This window comes from Argentina silus (assembly GCF_951799395.1).
Source record: "Argentina silus genome assembly, chromosome: 19".
NCBI lineage: Eukaryota > Metazoa > Chordata > Actinopteri > Argentiniformes > Argentinidae > Argentina > Argentina silus.
The window spans coordinates 3,759,941-3,778,276 of NC_139673.1; the positions used below are offsets into that span (position 1 = coordinate 3,759,941).

General features: G+C 44.7%; 3 protein-coding genes across 3 annotated transcripts; all 3 read left to right on the forward strand.

Moving 5' to 3' along the window:
- Window positions 1-1,256: 1,256 nt before the first annotated feature.
- Window positions 1,257-3,090, forward strand: LOC310820058 (snaclec 27-like). The gene is made up of 2 exons (XM_083691553.1): window positions 1,257-1,901; window positions 2,099-3,090. The coding sequence occupies exons 1-2, from the start codon at window positions 1,887-1,889 to the stop codon at window positions 2,417-2,419; spliced, it is 336 nt and encodes a 111-aa protein (XP_083547679.1). The 5' UTR covers window positions 1,257-1,886; the 3' UTR covers window positions 2,420-3,090.
- A 1,340-nt stretch (window positions 3,091-4,430) lies between these two features.
- On the forward strand, window positions 4,431-10,882 carry gabpb1 (GA binding protein transcription factor subunit beta 1; the record flags this gene model as incomplete). Its single annotated transcript, XM_083691551.1, has 7 exons — window positions 4,431-4,538; window positions 4,892-5,059; window positions 5,722-5,916; window positions 6,789-6,933; window positions 8,576-8,743; window positions 8,950-9,065; window positions 9,268-10,882. The coding sequence occupies 7 exons, from the start codon at window positions 4,431-4,433 to the stop codon at window positions 9,418-9,420; spliced, it is 1,053 nt and encodes a 350-aa protein (XP_083547677.1). The 3' UTR covers window positions 9,421-10,882.
- A 707-nt stretch (window positions 10,883-11,589) lies between these two features.
- On the forward strand, window positions 11,590-18,291 carry hdc (histidine decarboxylase; the record flags this gene model as incomplete). Its single annotated transcript, XM_083690834.1, has 13 exons — window positions 11,590-11,617; window positions 12,164-12,336; window positions 13,175-13,288; window positions 13,674-13,796; window positions 14,392-14,532; window positions 14,624-14,767; window positions 14,892-14,958; window positions 15,138-15,300; window positions 15,529-15,619; window positions 15,692-15,790; window positions 15,936-16,037; window positions 17,254-17,529; window positions 17,818-18,291. 13 exons carry the CDS (start codon window positions 11,590-11,592, stop codon window positions 18,289-18,291), a joined length of 1,995 nt encoding a protein of 664 aa, XP_083546960.1.
- Window positions 18,292-18,336: the final 45 nt, after the last annotated feature.

Here is an 18,336-nt window from a genome sequence, read left to right on the forward strand (position 1 = left end):
CTTCCACTTCCCCCGGAACCTCGAGCGTTCCGGTGATTTCCTGTTTATTGCCTGTCGAGACATGCGGAATATGGCTGTGACTCTGTAATAATATGAGTTTACAGTTAACATGTAACGATTTCAGGTACTGTCGTACGAACGAAAATGGTGGCTGAGATCTTGTTTGAGAGCCCGAACATACATCCACGCCCTGCGCAATGCAGCGCAAGAACCGAGACACGACCTGTTCGTGTTGCTCTTGCCAGTCTTGCTGCCAGACTGCCCTGCACGCAGTGAAAGAGATAAGATCACATTTTCATCTCTGTATTCAGAGATAAGCAAATCAGAGTTCCGCCAAACAAATCCAGCCTTGCATATTCAAAACCCACCTGCTGCACCAACATCTTGAGGCAGAAATCTGCATTTCATTTTTTCCTTGAAGGAAAATATTCTTCCCATGCATGCAGCAATCAAACTAGTTTGATGGCAGGCACATAGGAAGGGGAGGGGTGTGTCTGCTCCCCCTGGCAGTGGGTGTCTTTTTTGGGGGGTGGAATTTATACAGAACTTGAGTTCCTGTCATGATGTGTGTGACAGTATGTGGAAGTCTATGTGGCTAATTCGTCACCAGAATTGCTTGTTTAACAGGTAATATGCAACATTTTCACTGGGTAGGAACAACATTTTAGGCAGCACCCTCTTGCGAAATATACTACATCACAGTTTGATGGTATATTTAAGTGGCTTATAATGTAGCCTTGTATTCAGTTCAACAGAAGTGAGCTGCCTCTTTCATCTCTGATATTTATTTGAAAACAAAGTCCAGTACTGTAACACTATAACACAAATTAAAATTAAAATAAACTACTATTTCTAAACAGAGTTGATACAATGCTGTTGTATTACAGACATTTCCAGATTTAAAGTTGTTTTACGCCTGCTCGAGTTGTTGAGCCTCATCAGTATTTGGCACTTTAACCAGCTATACAGTGAAAATTAGGGCACCAATCTTGACTGCAGTTATTTGGACTTAATGGTGACAGTCTTGTGTTCAAAATCAGAATCAGAATCAGATTTTTTTTTATTTGGTCAAGTATATTTGCACATACAGGAAATTGACTTGGTGAGGTTGGTCCCAGAGTCAGTGAGATGCAGGGAGCTTGTTTGTGAGCCCCACTGCCATGGGGAAGAAACTGTTCAGGTGACGCGATGTTTTGGTCTTGATTGACCGGAACCTTTTGCCGGATGGAAGTCTATGGAAGAGGTGGTGACCAGGATGGGAAGGATCAGCTATGATCTTTCCTGCTCTCTTACTGGTCCTGGAGTGGAACAGGTCCAGGAGAGATGGCAGGTTGCAGCCGATGCTGCTCAAATGTCTTGGCACTTCAACAACAACATAGCAACACAAACGCAACCAAGGCCTACCGATTGAAGGGATTTACATTAATTGTTCAACCATGAAACATAAGTTTCCATGTTGCTGGGTGGATTTGGTTAGAGGGTTGGTGTCATTTTACTCCAATGCTCTGATGGGTGGTTCATGAGTGCTGTGCAGGTGACTATATATGGTCTTGTCCAGTGTGTCCAATTGGTCGCCTGCCTGGGGTACTCTGATTGGTGGGTGGAGTGTACAGGTGAGAGACGGAGGTCATAAGAGTAGCTGCGGGGTTAGCTCTGCGCCACACAACGACTAGGCACTGGCACCATGCAGAGGAAGAGCAGCTTCACTGAGTTCCTCATCACTGCTCTGTGTGTAGTGGCCTCTGGTCTGCGCAGAGAATACCACTATCTGGACACGCCAGCGACCTGGGTAGAGGCTCAGCAGTACTGCAGGGAGCACCACACTGACCTGGCCGTCATCAGCAATCTGGAGGAAGAGGAGCGGCTCCTTCGCATTTCACACAGTGATGATGTTTGGATCGGTATGTACAGAGATGGCGAGGAGTGGAAGTGGTCTGGAGGGTGGACCTCAACATATAGCTTTTGGTGGCATTCCCAGCCAAATAATCAGCATGGCAATCAGAACTGTGTTAGTGTGTGGCATAATGAAATGAATGATGAAGAGTGCAGTGTCCGATACCCCTTTTTCTGCTTTGATGTTCCTGTGACCTTGGTGAAGGAGAACAAGACGTGGGTGGATGCTCTGGAGCACTGCAGAGATCGTGACACTGACCTCCCCAGCCTGCTGTCCGAGACTGAGCAGCTCCTGCTGCAGAGCACGATCAAGGGGGCCCAGACAGATCAGGTGTGGATGGGTCTGTGCTTCCTGGCTGGCTCCTGGCTGTGGGTGAACGGGGACCAACTGGAGAACCAGGCCTGGACTGGGGGGAAGCTGCCTCATTGCCCCGCCCAACACCTCCGCTGTGGGACACTGGCCAAAGAGGGAGAGCTTTGGGGAACCAGAGACTGCAACGAGAAGAGGAACTTCCTCTGCTTTTAGCGATTATCAGCCCTGGGGGAGACAAAAATGTCGGCTAAATCTGTTGAGGTTAATTGACCATCTATGACATTAACTAATGAACTTCCTCTGCCACTAGAAGTGATTTGTGGAGAACGTCTTCATCACAATAGAATAGGAATTTATCAGAAAGATGTTTCATCACAGGCATACAGGAACACAACACAATTATACATTAACATAGAGCCTAGAATCTAAGTTGGACAGTGAATGAAATAAAGTGCAACTTGTCAACCACACAAAAACTCAAGTCAGTGGATCGATATAAAGTGCATTGGAGAGAGAAGGTGAATTTCTTCATGTTTGGAATTGATCCGTCAGTGGTTAGAAATAGGTGTGATATTGACAGCCTTTATGTATCAGTTAGTGTGTGTTAATGTAGTATTACACATGACCTGTGACTATTGTTAGGATTGTGTGTTTTGTAGAATTGTCAAATATTGTAATACCATGTTGCTACAACAGTAGTACAACTAGGAAGGAACTCATTTTGATGGAGTTTTGTGATAAAGTGGGTTTTCATTCTTTTCTTTCATTTCTCTTTATTTGATACAGTGCCTTCAGTTAGTATTCACTCTCCTGGACTTTTTTTTCACATTTTGTTATGTTACAACCTGACATTAAAATCGATTTTTTTTTACTGATCTACAAAATACTCCATAATGTCACATTTTAAAATAAAAAGGTTTACAAATTAATAAAAAATGAAAAACTGAAATGTCTCGAGTCAATAAGTATTCACTCCCTTTTGCTATGACACTCAAATTAGCTCAAATGCAAAACTGTCTTCCAACAAATCACTCAATTAATGAAGCCTGCATTCAATTTAGTGCAAATCCAGCACATGCAATGGAGTGTCTGCACCATTCCTCGTGTGAAGAATAGTGGTAGCTGCATCATGTTATGGGTACTGGGGAGTTTGTCAGGATCAAGAGAAAATTATGAAATTTGCTGAGTTGGTAGTGACAGCCTAATCCACAGAGTGTGTCATTGATTCATATGTAAATCAGAGACCCTGTAAAAACAAAGATATTCAATCTGAAATGACTATTATCCTTGCACTCAGATGGACTCAATTCAAGTAACTTGTTGAAGACATTTTTGCATTTGAGCTAATTTTAGGAGTGTCATAGCAAGCGGGGTGAATACTGATTGACTCAAGATATTTCAGCTTTTCATTTTTTATTCATTTGTAAACATTTCTAAAAAATAACTTTAACTTTGACATTATGGGGTATTTTGTGAAGATCAGTGACAAAAATATCTAAATTAAATCTATTTTAAAGTCTAGTTGTAACACAACAAAATGTGGAGTCCAGGGGTGTGAATACCTAGTGGAATACTTCCCCTCAGAACTCATCATTAGAACAGAGTTGGTGTTGAAATGAGATGGGAATGTGTTGGGTTAGGGGGGGGGGATAGTTCTCAATCAACCAGTGTTTTCTCTGTTCTATGACAGTAGGAAAATCACACTTCTACCTCTTAAACAAATCCAGCCTAAGACATTCAAAACCCTGCCTTTTCCACACAATGAAACGCCTCCATTAGAATCATTCAGATGGAAACATGGAAAACTTCATCCTTCATCCTAAATCAAATTAAACTTTATTTATATAGCATTTCATACATGAGGTAACACAATGTGCTTCACAGGAAATAACAAATAAAGGCAGAAAAGACAATACAATTAAAAAGACAATGAGACAAAACTTTAGAGGATGGAGGTTCAAACAGTAAAAGCATGTGAGGACTGTAGAGACTAAACCCCCCTCGGGTGTTTGTCTGTCTGTGTGTGTGTGTGTGTGTGTGTGTGTGTGTGTGTGTGTGTGTGTGTGTGTGTGTGTGTGTGTGTGTGTGTGTGTGTGTCTGTGTGTGTGTGTGTGTGTCTGTGTCTGTGTGTCTGTGTGTCTGTGTGTCTGTCTGTGTCTGTGTATCTGTGCGTGTGTGTGTGTGTGCGTGTCAATGTCTTGTAATGTCTTTCTCTCACCACTAGATGTCTCTGGTGGACCTGGGTAAGAGGCTGCTGGAGGCGGCCCGGTCAGGCCAGGATGATGACGTCAGGATCCTCATGGCCAACGGAGCTCCCTTCACCACTGACTGGGTGGGTCAGCCTGTTGCTCCCCTGCACACCCATTGATCATATGTGCATAGCACAAGACACATTCAAGGAATAATTTACCAGTTTGTCAGGTGATATGTTATCTTGTCTTGTCTCATAAGTAGTCTAAAGAAAAGCTGGGCCCAAGCTTCATGGCTGTTCTATAACTCCTGTTTGCGTGTGTACGAAGTGAAATCTACAGACCTCAATCCCAATTGAATGAATAGTTTATGTGAAATTCCCATTCTCCAATTCAAACAATTTTTTAGGTATGAAAACATCTGACAAACAAACTCGTATAAGAACACGATTTTAAACATGTTGTTATTTCATGTCACAATCTCCCTTACCTTTAGCTGGGCACGTCGCCACTCCACCTGTCAGCCCAGTACGGCCACTACTCAACCACGGAGGTCCTGCTCCGGGCCGGGGTGAGCCGGGACGCCAGGACCAAGGTGGACCGTACCCCTCTCCACATGGCTGCGTCGGAGGGACACGCGAGCATTGTGGAGGTGCTACTCAAGGTCAGGCCCTTCACTCTGTGGCTCACAAACTTGTTAGTTCCTACCACAGTCCTTATTCGTGAAATTTGATTTGATTTGTTTTTGAATTGTTATGAATGAAAGCACTTAGAATTGTGATAAATCACATTGACTTTGATGTCCAAGCCCCATCACTCCGCCCTCCATTAGAGATCAGTCACTCTGCAATTACCTCCCAAACCTGCTCCTATGAGATGCTTTCATCATCCTAGAATCCCAGGGAGCACAATGGTCACATTGATGTCTGACATACTTTAGGGGTTTGTTTTTATCAAGCTACTGTATGTTATTTCATTTAAATATTTTTTCCCTAACCCTAATTTTAATCCTTTTATCCTCTGTTCGTCTTGTGGCAACTCACAACATTCCTCTGTACGTAACGCCTTCCATGTGCTAGGTTACTATGTGACATTATGCTGGTCATTTACACATGCAGTAACCTTCCATTATACATTAATGCTAGTCCCTGGCATCTCTAAGCAGGCTGATGTCAACACTAATGACAAACTCTATTGTAAATCCTTTACTGCATAATAAACAATACTTACTGATTGATTGCTTGCTTGATTGATTGATTGATACCATTGACTGATAGATTCACTGTTTAATGCGTGGATAAAGAGTCGTTGATCCCTCTGTTTCAGCATGGAGCTGATGTCAACGCCAAGGACATGTTGAAGATGAGTGCCCTCCACTGGGCTACAGAACACAGTCACAGGGAGGTGGTGGAGGTCCTCATCCAGTATGGAGCTGATGTTCATGCTCAGAGCAAGTTCTGCAAGAATGCCCTGGACATCGCCATCGACAATGGCAATGAGGAGCTGGCTGAAATCCTTCAGGTAGATGTTTACAATGAGGAGCTGGCGGAAATGCTTCGGGTAGATGTTTACAATGAGGAGCTGGCTGAAATGCTTCAGGTGGATGTTTACAATGAGGAGCTGGCTGAAATGCTTCAGGTGGATGTTTACAATGAGGAGCTGGCTGAAATCCTTCAGGTGGATGTTTACAATGAGGAGCTGGCTGAAATGCTTCAGGGAGATGTTTACAATGAGGAGCTGGCTGAAATCCTTCAGGTGGATGTTTACAGAGTTAGAGACTCAGGCTATGCTGTGCTACACTGTGTCATGTTTACAGTGGTTTTACAGAAGTAGAGCCTACCAGGAAGAACTCTGGGCCCTAGGCAGGTGTGATATGATAGTTTAAAGTGTAGATTGTGTGATATACAGTACATACAGTGCCTTCGGAAAGTATTCAGACCCCTTCACCTTTTCCACATTTTGTTGTGTTATAGACTTAATTTGAAGTGGATTAAATTAAAAGAATTTGCCATCAATCCACACACAATACCCCAGAATGACAAAGCGAAAACAGGTTTTTAGAACTTCCAGTAAATGTATTAAAATTGGAATACAGAAATACCTCATGTATGTTTGTCACTGGCAGGGACTGGGGAGTTTGTCAGGATCAAGAGAATTAAGTCTATAACACAACAAAATGTGGAAAAAGTGAAGGAGTCTGAATACTTTCCGAAGGCACTGTACACCAATCGAACAACATAGAGTGGTAACATTTCAACTAAATGGTGTAAAAGAGATTTCAATATCATTAAATCATAATCGGTGTATGAGCATATCTGTGTGTGTGTGTGTGTGTGTGTGTGTGTGTGTGTGTGTGTGTGTGTGTGTGTGTGTGTGTGTGTGTGTGTTTCAAGGTGCCAATGCAGAATCAAATCAACACCAACCCAGAGAGTCCGGACACAGTGATGATACACACTGGCTCTCCCCAGTTCATCATCGGACCAGGAGGAATGGTGAACTTAGCTGGGCTGGTGTCCTCTGGGAACCCAAAGTCAGCTGGTACTGTTGGCCAGTCCCTCCTAACAAAAAACTGTATTTCTCCATTTGTACCTGCAACCCAAAATTCCCACATGTTCCACAAATCGAGGCTTTTTTTCTTCTGAGCCTGTGGTTAGGTGTTCTTGAGTCATTCATGAACAACTCAGTCATGCGGTAGTTAAGTCTATCATGACCATTGACTGCATTTGAAGAGAGACCCAAAGCAGAGATAACTAAACCAGTGTAGATCTCTGCCAGGTGCCAAAGTGAGTTCTTACCAGAAAGGATATAATTTGTTGTTATACAATCTGTAAAGTTCCTAAACATGAAGAAAAAAGAAAGAAAAAAAACATGATTCAAAGTGATTACGTTTTTTCTTAGAATCATTATCAAATCCTGAATCATAAGTCATGAAATGGGTTCTGTGAAATATGCGATAAGACCCCGTTCCAAAACGTTACAACCACACAGCTTATTCAGTGGTGCCGGAAAGTTCCAGAGATACTACACAGTATCAGTCCACCAACCCCGCCAGAGCTAACCACGCTCTCAGCCCCAGGAAGAGTATGGAGATCAGATGTGAATGCACATTAACCACGTTAATGTGCCTTTGCGTAATACCACCTTCATGTCAAATATTGTCATCAGGTCAACAGTCTCAAATGATTAATGACAGTGGTGGGAGTAATAATCAGTGTTATGGTCCGTACGGTTTATTGTCTATGATTGTGGTTCCCCTCGGTGGAATAGCATCCGTGTTTGCACAGTCTGTGTTTGTACTATCGCTCGGTTTCCATCCTGTCCATGGCGTCCCTCGCGAAATGGATGAGAGCCAGCGTACACTGAGCGGCGTGTAAATGTTAGAAGGTGGGAACGGTGCAGGTGCTCCCAGGACTTGCGTCCCTGGTTGAAATGGCAAACGACAGTCAGCGGTGATATCGGTGGGTTTTCATTGGCCAACTCTCCACCTTCTGATTGTGTGTTTGGTCACTGTAATGTTCCTCCCTCTCACCTTACCGCTGGTTTGTTTTTGAAATCCCCATCGTACAACTCAAACAGCAGGGCACTGCGAGGGAGATGTTCTGTCCATACTACTAATACTATTCAGCAGCCCAAACCATGGGAGGAAAATAGGTGGTTGATTGTTAGGTGTCTCATACGTCATTGACAACACCCCTCGATGAAACAATACATTGTTTTAAGGATTAATTCGTGACGCACTACGTTTAGGATTGTGGGGTAGGCTGGGACTGTGAGGGACTTAAGGAGGATTTGACAAGAGGCACTCAGTCGCAGTTATTACTCTATTCAGACCTTGATCTTTTCATAGTCCCGGAAGATGAGGAAATACGCGCTGTATTATTGTCATCACATGTGATGCAGTGGAAAGGCTTGTATCAGATGAAAGCATTGGGTCTGCATCCATAACCTCTCTCTCTGGTAGCATTCCACTCGAGGGCCTTTTTGAATCTTCAAAGCATGACATCAAAGTATCAGAAGCACCAAATAAACAAAGAAGAGCAACATCTCCACAACCAGGTTCTCAGTTCAGAGTTTTGACCCGAGGGGAGTCAACCATGACCCAGCAATGTGTCCTGACCATTGGTGAACCCCTAGATATAATGTGTATTGGTTTCACACTCTCTTCTTGTGTTGTCCGCAGAAGAGGTAATCACGGCAGACTCAGTGGAAGGGGCCATCCAACAGATGGTCTGCTCCGGGGGTCAGCAGGTCATAACCATAGTAACTGATGGTATCCAGCTGGGCAACCTCCAGGCAGCAGGTGGCATTGGCCAGCCAATCATATTGACCATGCCCGATGGGCAGCAAGGTGAGAGAACCATCACATACACACACACACACACACACACACACACACACACACACACACACACACACACACACACACACACACACACCACAGACTAATGACCTTGGTGTCCTCAAAGGTAGTTAGGGCCTTACACACATCTTTGTCTGCATGTCATGACCATTGCTGTGGTTGTCACCTCAGTAATGGTGGGTGAATGTGTTTAGTTTTAACAGTGCCCGCCACGGACATGGCAGAGGAGACGGTGGTCAGCGAGGAGCCGGCAGTGAAGCGTCAACGCGTTGAGATGGTCGCCAGTCATGTTGAGAACCAGGAGGTGGAGGTAAGACAAACGTACATTTGTATACCTTATGTGTATACTGTGACAATGCACTGTATACCTACAGCACACGTGTAGCCATTGACATTAAACATTGACATTAAGCCATAGAAAGAGACAGTTTTATGAAAAGTAGTGTAAATTCAGACTTTGGCCCCTCAGTATTTAATACTATTTGATGTCCAACCCTCCTGTATCTCAATAGGAGAAAGAGTCTCTACAGAAGCAGCTAGAGGAGGCTAATCGTGAGGCCCAGAAGTACCGGCAGCAGTTGCTGAAGAAAGAGCAGGAGGCAGAGGCCTACAGACAGAAACTGGAGGCCATGACATGCCACCAAGGGGGCAAGAAAACCTCCTGAACCAAAATGGCTGCTTGACCCAAAATGGCCGATATGGACCCTATGGATGGATGGATTGATACCTCCCATAGATGGAAACCCAGCACACTCATACAGTGGCAAGGTGTCTCAGTTAAAGCATGTTGTACAACTCTGCTCTTTTGCTGAGAGGGAGGCAAGGACAAATATGAAAAACGGTCTGCTACTAAACGATCTGCTTTTGGTCACAAAAGCTTTTAAGACTTCAGTGCTTATGGTATTTAATACATGTTCTTCCATAAACACTTCTTGTCAATTTTGCACTTGTAAATAATTGAATGTAGGAATGTACTTGCTGTTTGTGCTTTCTTTTTTTAATGTTCTAAAAGTTGCCACATATTTCAGGTGTAAATTACCTTGACTCGGCTTTGAAATGAGCTGTGAAATATAGGGTTTCCTGTTAGAAACTGTTCTAGACCCTGGACCAGTTGGACCAGTCTCTTGGCCTGTGGGTTGAAACGGTTTGGCCTGTGGGTTCAACTGGTCTCGTGACATGTAGGTACAAACTGTCTGTTGGAGGCCAAATTGAGGGCCAAGACAGTACAGGACTGAGCAGTTCCAATGACTAATGGACTGAGAGTGAACCCAATAGTGAACCCAATAGTGAACCCAATAGTGAACCCAATAGTGAACCGAAATCAGTTCAGTTCACTTCAGAGGGGTCTGAGTTCATTTGGAGCATTCAGATTTGTAAGAAAATGTTGGCAAGCACGTCTGAGTTCACAACATTGGCTGAAAGGGACCAAGTGTGAAAATACCCATCTCTGTCGTGTTTAAATCCCTCTGTTTCTCATCTGAAGTTAGCCTTCCCTGTGGGCAGGACGCAGGATATAGCTGACTGACATCCTGACTGGAACGGAAGATGAGAGGGAGTCGTTAAAGTAATGATGTATTTGCACACTGTACAGAGATGTTTTTCAACCATTACGCCGCCTGGCCGCCACTGCTATTGGATAAGACGCCACCACCTCAATCTCGGGGGGCGTGGCCAGGAAACCCATTTCACCTGCCCTGTCCACCACAGTGAACCCTGGCAAGCTGTATGCATGGAGGCCTTGGAGTGGTATGGGGGGGTCCCAGGACTTCTGCGCCTTGATGTGATAGTTAGGGAAGCTAGGGAGGGGCCTATACGTGGCTCCTGTCAAATGACAACAAATAGAGAACAATTTTGAAAAGATGGAGGGATGCAAGAATGAATGATACCACGTAGGAAGCTATGAGTGCTGCAATGCTATCACACATGTTCCAACTCTAGGGGCATAGACCTTTAAAAAAATAAAAATCACTATGAGACATCCTACCTACAAATGGTACTGACCGACGCCCCTGACCGTTTGTGTCGAAATTCATACTCACTATCAAACGGAATGAACACAGAAAACAGACACATGACAAGGGAAAGACTCCTAAAAGCAGAGTGTGTATCGGCAAATTAACTGATCAGCTGGAGCTTACTTGTGTGTGTTACTTTGTGTTTTCAATATTAAAGTTAATCATTTCTAACACAGGTGTGTGTGTTTTAAAAAATTAACCATGTCATTTTTTATAGCCATGCTGTTTCAAGATTCGATGTGGTCATTTGTTATTAGATTTACATTTTGGACATTTTTAAGCAGATGCTTTTATCCAAAGTGAACAAGTACATTTGTCTAAAGTAAGTGAATCATCTATACATCAGTCATCATAAGAAAAACAAATCTATGCTAGGACCAGGGGCCATTGGCAGTCACAATGCTAGAAGAAGGAAGGAAGGATTACTTTTTAAAATTGTTTTATTATAAACAGTAGAGGAACTGTACATAGGGGTAGTGGGGGGTGAAAAGGTCTTTAGGAGGGACAGTCAAGATGTAGCCTGAAGAGATGGGTCTTCAGTCTACGGAGGAAGACAGGTAGTGAGATGCATAGACATTTTCTTTTACATTTAACACATTTGCAGCCCGTGACGACTTGCAGTTAAGAGGAAACGAGTCTGGAGAGAATTTGTTCAACCCCTCCAGCATCACGGCCTCAGAGGGGCGTGTTCTTCACCAGTGGGTCTTTAAAGACCTGTGATCTCTCTCACTGAGTCAAACAGCCCTGCCACAGCCCTGCCACATCCCTGCCACTCTGGTCAGTTCATCTCTCAGTAGACGGAGCTCTCTCATCACCGCGATGCAAGCTGAGGAATACAATCGCAGAGGTAATCCTGGATTACACTTGATCATATTTCAGATATCATACATGGTACCTGTAGTTACATTGGTAACATTGGTTACATTGTACTTAGAACAGTGACAACAATGTTTTAACTGTTTGGAATTATCTTCAGTCTCTGACTGGGAGCTTTCGTAAATGTAAAAGTTACTGTAATGTTTTACATTTTTGTTTAACCTTTTGGGAGACAAGCTACTCGAGATATAATTTGTGACTGGTTAATGGTCAGCATTATGACTTTACATTTCAAAAACATTTTAAAAATAATTATTATTATTATATATTATCTATAAATATAACATATACAAATATAAAATATATATATAATAAATATATATATAATAATAATATAATATATAAAATAAAATATTAGAGCTACTGATTTACTACTCCTACTACAATAATACTGTAATCAAACAACTGTTATATATTTGTGCCTTTAAATGAGTCTTTTTCATTAGGTCAGGTGCTTCTTTGTAATATCTAAAGCCAGGCTTACTTAACACTCTGGCCATGGTGTGTCGGTCTGCAGGGAAGGAGCTGGTGGACTACATCACAGAGTACCTGACCACCATCAGGGATAGGAAGGTGACTCCAGATGTGAAGCCGGGGTACATGAAGCACCTGCTACCAGATTGCGCCCCAACTGAGCCGGAGGAGTGGGACTGCATCTTCCAAGACATAGAGAAGGTCCTCATGCCTGGGGTAAGGCACCAGCGCCTCCTAATGTCAGTCCCATATAAGGGACGGGACTTGTTTGTGTACACCATACACGTCAACTAACCAAATAACTGTGACTGCTGCCCTCATTACATTTACATTTTACATTTATGGCATTTAGCAGACGCCTTTATCCAAAGCGACTTATGGCAAATACATTTGTTTAAGTAAGTGAATCATCTATCCATCAGTCAACATAAGATAAAGTAATCGATGCTCAGACCAGGGGCCATTGGCAGTCGCAATGCTAGAAGAAGAATTATTATTATTATTATTTTTTTTTTTTTATTAACAGGAGAGAAACTTGTACAGGGGGGTGTTGGGGGGGGGAAGAGGTCATTAGGAGGGGCCGTTAAGATGTAGCCTGAAGAGATGGGTCTTCAGTCTACGGCGGAAGATTGGTAGTGATAGATTTGTTAACCCCTGAGGTGATCAAGTTTAGGATTCCCATCAGCTGTTGCAGCAGCTGCTCCTCCTGGTGTCCACACACTAACCCTAACAAACACACAATACAGTACAGAACAGTCATAGGCGAGAGTAACACAAAGACAATACTGCATTCAATTGAAATAAAGAGAGTCATACGCTCGTTAAGACTCCGAGAGACAAAACACTTACAGACTTATCATATTTACAAATCACGGAAATGTCTGGCTAGCGGCTAAGCGCTGTGACAGATGTTTCCTGAGCTGTTCTTTTACAATGCTGTTCCCTTGACAACAATGATGACGGCTGTGTAGTTGTTCATATGCATTGCTGTGTTAAGTTAATGTAGCCTACCAGAGGTGTGTTTGTGAAGTGACGGGGTTGTGTTTATTCTCAGGTGGTGCACTGGCAAAGCCCACAGATGCATGCCTACTACCCTAGCCTAACCTCCTGGCCATCCATGCTGGGAGACATGCTGGCGGATGCCATTAACTGCATCGGATTCACCTGGGTAACAGATACGTTTACCTATCTGTCTCAAATGAATATGACTAGTCTGCTCTGCAAGTTTTTTTTTTTTTTTTTTTTTTTTTTTTTTTTTAAATCATGTCAAACAATGTGCTACAGTATATGTGGGTGTATTTTTGTATGTATTGCATCAATAAATAAAAAGGATTAGATATGATCCAAGCAACACTACTGGATAAAACTTGAATATGGTCGTCAAAGCTGATCTACTTTATATAAACAAATTACAGATTTAAATTAACCTTGATATTACCACCATTCTACACCAAAACACCGTAACATCATTATCAAACGAGTGTAATTGACCATGGTACCACTTGTATCATCATTCTTTGAGTAACTAACTGAATGCTGTTGTGGACTTGCAGGCTTCCAGTCCCGCATGTACAGAGCTGGAGATGAACGTCATGGACTGGCTGTGCAAAGCCATCGGTCTGCCCACCTTTTTCCTTCACCACCACCCCAACAGCATCGGCGGAGGGGTAATACAGGTAGGCTCCTGGGCACCACCACCCCACCAATGTAGTGAAAAGCTTGCCTGGACCAATCCAATCATGTTAGATCAGTGATCGCATCAAGGAAGGGAGAGGAAGGAAGGATGCATTTATAGAGTGTTGGAACAGGGCCTTGGGCTCACCGGTGGTGGGTTGTACCGTGTAATAGTGGCCCTTTCTCAATTGTTAGGAACTCGATTCCTTGCGTTCTCTGCTCTGTCCTCCACTCGCTTCCTACTCAAAATCCATTGGAAGGAAAGCTCTAGGTTCCTCCCCTTGCAGATATTCTCCTCCAATGCTTTTTGAGACATCACCACAGTTTAAGCGATCAGCCATGATCAGACCATTGCACAATCACGCCACCACCTGGTGTATGGGACCTGTGTTTGTGGTACCTTGATCCTCTGCTCCGGGTTTCACACCAGAATCAGATGCACACGGTTTAGATGCTCACAGAATTTCAAAAACGGGGAGTCTTCCTCTTTATTTCCATCATCATCATCGTCTGTATATTTTAATGGAAGGCCTATCTGTTCTGTCTGTCTGTTCTGTCTGTCTGTCTCTCTCTCTCTCTCTCCAACCCTCCTCTCAGGGCTCGGTTAGTGAGAGTACCCTGATCATTCTGCTGGCTGCCAGGAAGGACCGCATCCTTCAGCTGAAGAAGACCTATGAGAACCAGGACCAGGATGACTCCGTGCTCAATTCCAGACTGGTTGCCTATGCATCAGACCAGGTGAGTGTCTCTGTAACACACACACACACACACACACACACACACAGAGCTCCATACAAATGATAGAAACAATTTATTGTCTGCCCCTCAGGCCCATTCCTCTGTGGAGAAGGCAGGGCTGATCTCCCTGGTGAAGATCAGGTTCCTGTCCACTGACGAGCACTTCTCCCTGAGAGGAGAGACATTGAGGCAGGCCATCCAGGAGGACAAGAGGAAGGGCCTGATCCCTGTGATGGTAGGTCACCTGAAGTCATTCATATCCACACACTGTACTTCTGAAGGGTTTCCCTAATGCTTGTTTCAGCCACCTTCTTTGAATGCTTTTATTTATTTATTTTTATTGTGTTTTATTCTTTCAGCTGTGTGCCACGCTGGGAACCACAGGGGTGTGTGCCTTTGACAACCTGTCAGAGCTGGGACCAGTGTGTAAGTATTTTATTTAGAATACTCTCAGACCATTTCCAAGAATAAAAAAAAAAAAAAAAAAAAAAATTAGAAAGTATGAATATTCATTAGCTTATAGCTTGATTCTAACATTTGGAGTCTCGTTGTTTTTGTCTCTTTTGGACTAACTCACATGGTCACTGTGTGTACCTTGTCCCCAGGTGCAGAGGAGGGGGTGTGGCTTCATGTTGACGCTGCGTACGCCGGCTCCGCCTTCTTCTGCCCGGAGCTGCGTTGGTGTCTGGAAGGCATCCAGTATGTCGACTCCTTCGTCTTCAACCCCTCCAAGTGGATGATGGTTCACTTTGACTGCACTGCCTTGTGGTGAGAGATGAGGGGGCTCACCTGCCTACTGCCACCTTATGATGACACAGCTGTGACGGGACGGTCGCCTTGATATGACATCAGTCGATATATTCAAAATGAGCTGACGAGCTTACTGCAGCAGTGGTACTGCTCAGCACTGTCTGCTGTATTTTATAGATTATGTAGATTATTGTCCCTTTTTCTTAAAGAGAAATGGTTACAAGGTGTTTCTCCCTGCTGCCACAGGGTCAAGGACAAGTACAAGTTCCAACAGACCTTCACTGTCGACCCCCTCTACCTCAGACATGAAAACTCAGAGGCTACCACTGACTTTATGGTACGATCCCTATTATGCCCGTGCCTATTATGTTGGTCATGTTACATAATCTCCCACGTCTCGCTGTTTCAGCACTGGCAAATCCCTCTGAGTCGGCGGTTCCGTTCTATCAAGCTGTGGTTTGTGATGCGCTCCTTTGGACTGAAAAACCTCCAAGGCCACATCAGACACGTAAGAGGCATCCCTTACTCAGTGTCTCAATGGTGTAACTAAGGCCCCCTTAGTTACAATGGCCCTACTGTACATTGTGTGCATGTCTAGCTATGTATGGTGCACTACATTATGCGAGCACTGAGCAATGTGTTTGTGATTTCAGGGCATCGAGATGGCAAAGCTACTTGAGTCACTGGTGAGGAGTGACCCGAATTTTGAAGTTCCTGCTGAAAGGCACCTTGGCTTGGTGGTCTTTTGTCTGAAGGTATGTAAGGTATCTGTGACTGAGGACGTAACACTTATAAGGACACACCAACCCATGACACACACAATAGACTCCTACTCCCTCTGAAACACACACACAATAGACTCCTACTCCCTCTGAAACACACACACACACAAATAGACTCCTACTCCCTCTGAAACACACACACACACAAATAGACTCCTACTCCCTCTGAAACACACACACACACAAATAGACTCCTACTCCCTCTGAAACACACACACACACACAAATAGACTCCTACTCCCTCTGAAACACACACACACACAAATAGACTCCTACTCCCTCTGAAACACACACACACACAAATAGACTCCTACTCCCTCTGAAACACACACACACACACAAATAGACTCCTACTCCCTCTGAAACACACACACACACAAATAGACTCCTACTCCCTCTGAAACACACACACACACAAATAGACTCCTACTCCCTCTGAAACACACACACAACACAGTAAAGCAGACTGAACATGCTAACATAATGTACATGTATGTGTAGGTACAAAATAAACCCGTGAAAAGAAGTAGATTGTGGTGAACTGGCTAATGATTGCCACATCCACTGCAATCACATTCAGTAGTTCAAAGGTGAATGTGATGCACCTGTTATCATGCAGAGGTGAATGGCAGGGCACTTAAACTGCCCTTCAAATAAAAGGTGTTGTGTAAGAAACCCTAAACATGGAAATATAGATGTGTCTTTGTTAGAAGTCTTTGGTCGAAGGCAATATCCTGTTTTGTAATTGCAAGCCTGGACATATCGGCCACACTCTCTCTTGCTCAATCTATACTTTGAAGGCTCAAGCGTACCCATAAATATACCTTTGTCCTTGATGGTTAATCAAATACCTGGCCGACTTGATCGAAACATTTTGAATATTTTGAATGTGACCTACGCCCTAGCCCTCTAGGCCACAGATCACATTCAAAATATTCAAAATGTTTAAATCAAATACATTTTGTCCATTCATAGGTATATTTATGAGGACACTTATTCACAAATACACTCATGCCTTGAAAGTCTGGATTGAGCGAAAGTTTAAACTAAAACAAAATGGCTTTTCTCACTTTGTCCCACTTTTCCCCTTGCTCTCTCCCTCCTGCCTCCCCCACTCTTTCTTGCTCTCTTGGTCCACCCTAACTCTCTCTCTCTCTCTCTCTCTCTCTCTTTCTCTCACTTTTTCTAGGGAGGAAATGCTCTGACCCAGGAGTTGCTGAGGAGAGTGACGCGGTCTGGCACCATGTATCTCATCCCTGCCGAAATCCAGACCAAACGCATCATCCGCTTCACTGTGACGTCACAGCTCACCACCTCAGACGACATCCTCAGGGACTGGGACATCATCCGCAACATGGCTGCCACCCTTCTGGCCGAGGAGCAGCAGCCTCTCAGTAATCCTGATGAGATATCAACTGGCGAGCGAGGGGAGTCTGAGAGTGGTTTCGAGAACGGGACAGCAAAGGTTGTGGAGACCCTGACCCCAGCCGCAGCCCTAGTTCCAGCCCCAGTCGCAGCCCCAGCCCTAGTTTCAGCCCTAGTTCCAGCCCCAGCCCCAGCCCCAGCCCCAGCCCCAGCCCTAGTTCCAGCCCCAGCCCCAGCCCCAGCCCTAGTTTCAGCCCTAGTTCCAGCCCCAGCCCCAGCCCCAGCCGCAGCCCCAGCCCTAGTTCCAGCCCCAGCCGCAGCCCCAGCCCTAGTTCCAGCCCCAGCCGCAGCCCCAGCCCCCCCTGGGCCAGAACTGGAGGGTGTCCAGGGACAGGCCGGCCCAGAGACAGGGGCTGAGGAGATCACCTGTCTTGCCCAGAAGGCTGACATCATCTGTCCTGCTCCGATGGCGGTCCGCTCCCTCAGCTGCAACAGTGAGCCCCTACCTAGCACTAACATCGGGCCCCTCTCTGTCCATAACAGTGAACCCCAGGCTGGCTCTAAATACCCAGACTTTCTCCCTTTTAAACCCAGCAAGCTGAAGCCTCTCTCCGCCTCAGGGGGAGGCCTCCTGATCAAGATCCCAGAGGGTCCTCCCAACCAGCTGAGGAAACGAGTCGGGAATAAGCTCAGGAAGTTCTACAGCATGCCCAGTTTCTGCCACCTGTGGGTGCAGTGTGGTAGGTACCAGCTGTGCTGCCCACTCAGCGGTGTGCAGGTCGTCCCCAGGCCCTGCTCCCCCACCCGGAGGAAGAGCAGCTGTCTGTCCGGCTCCACCGTTGCCTCTCCTGCTCTACTGTAACCAAAGCTACCTCTTGTAACACAGTGCCTCAAAAACCTGGTCCTG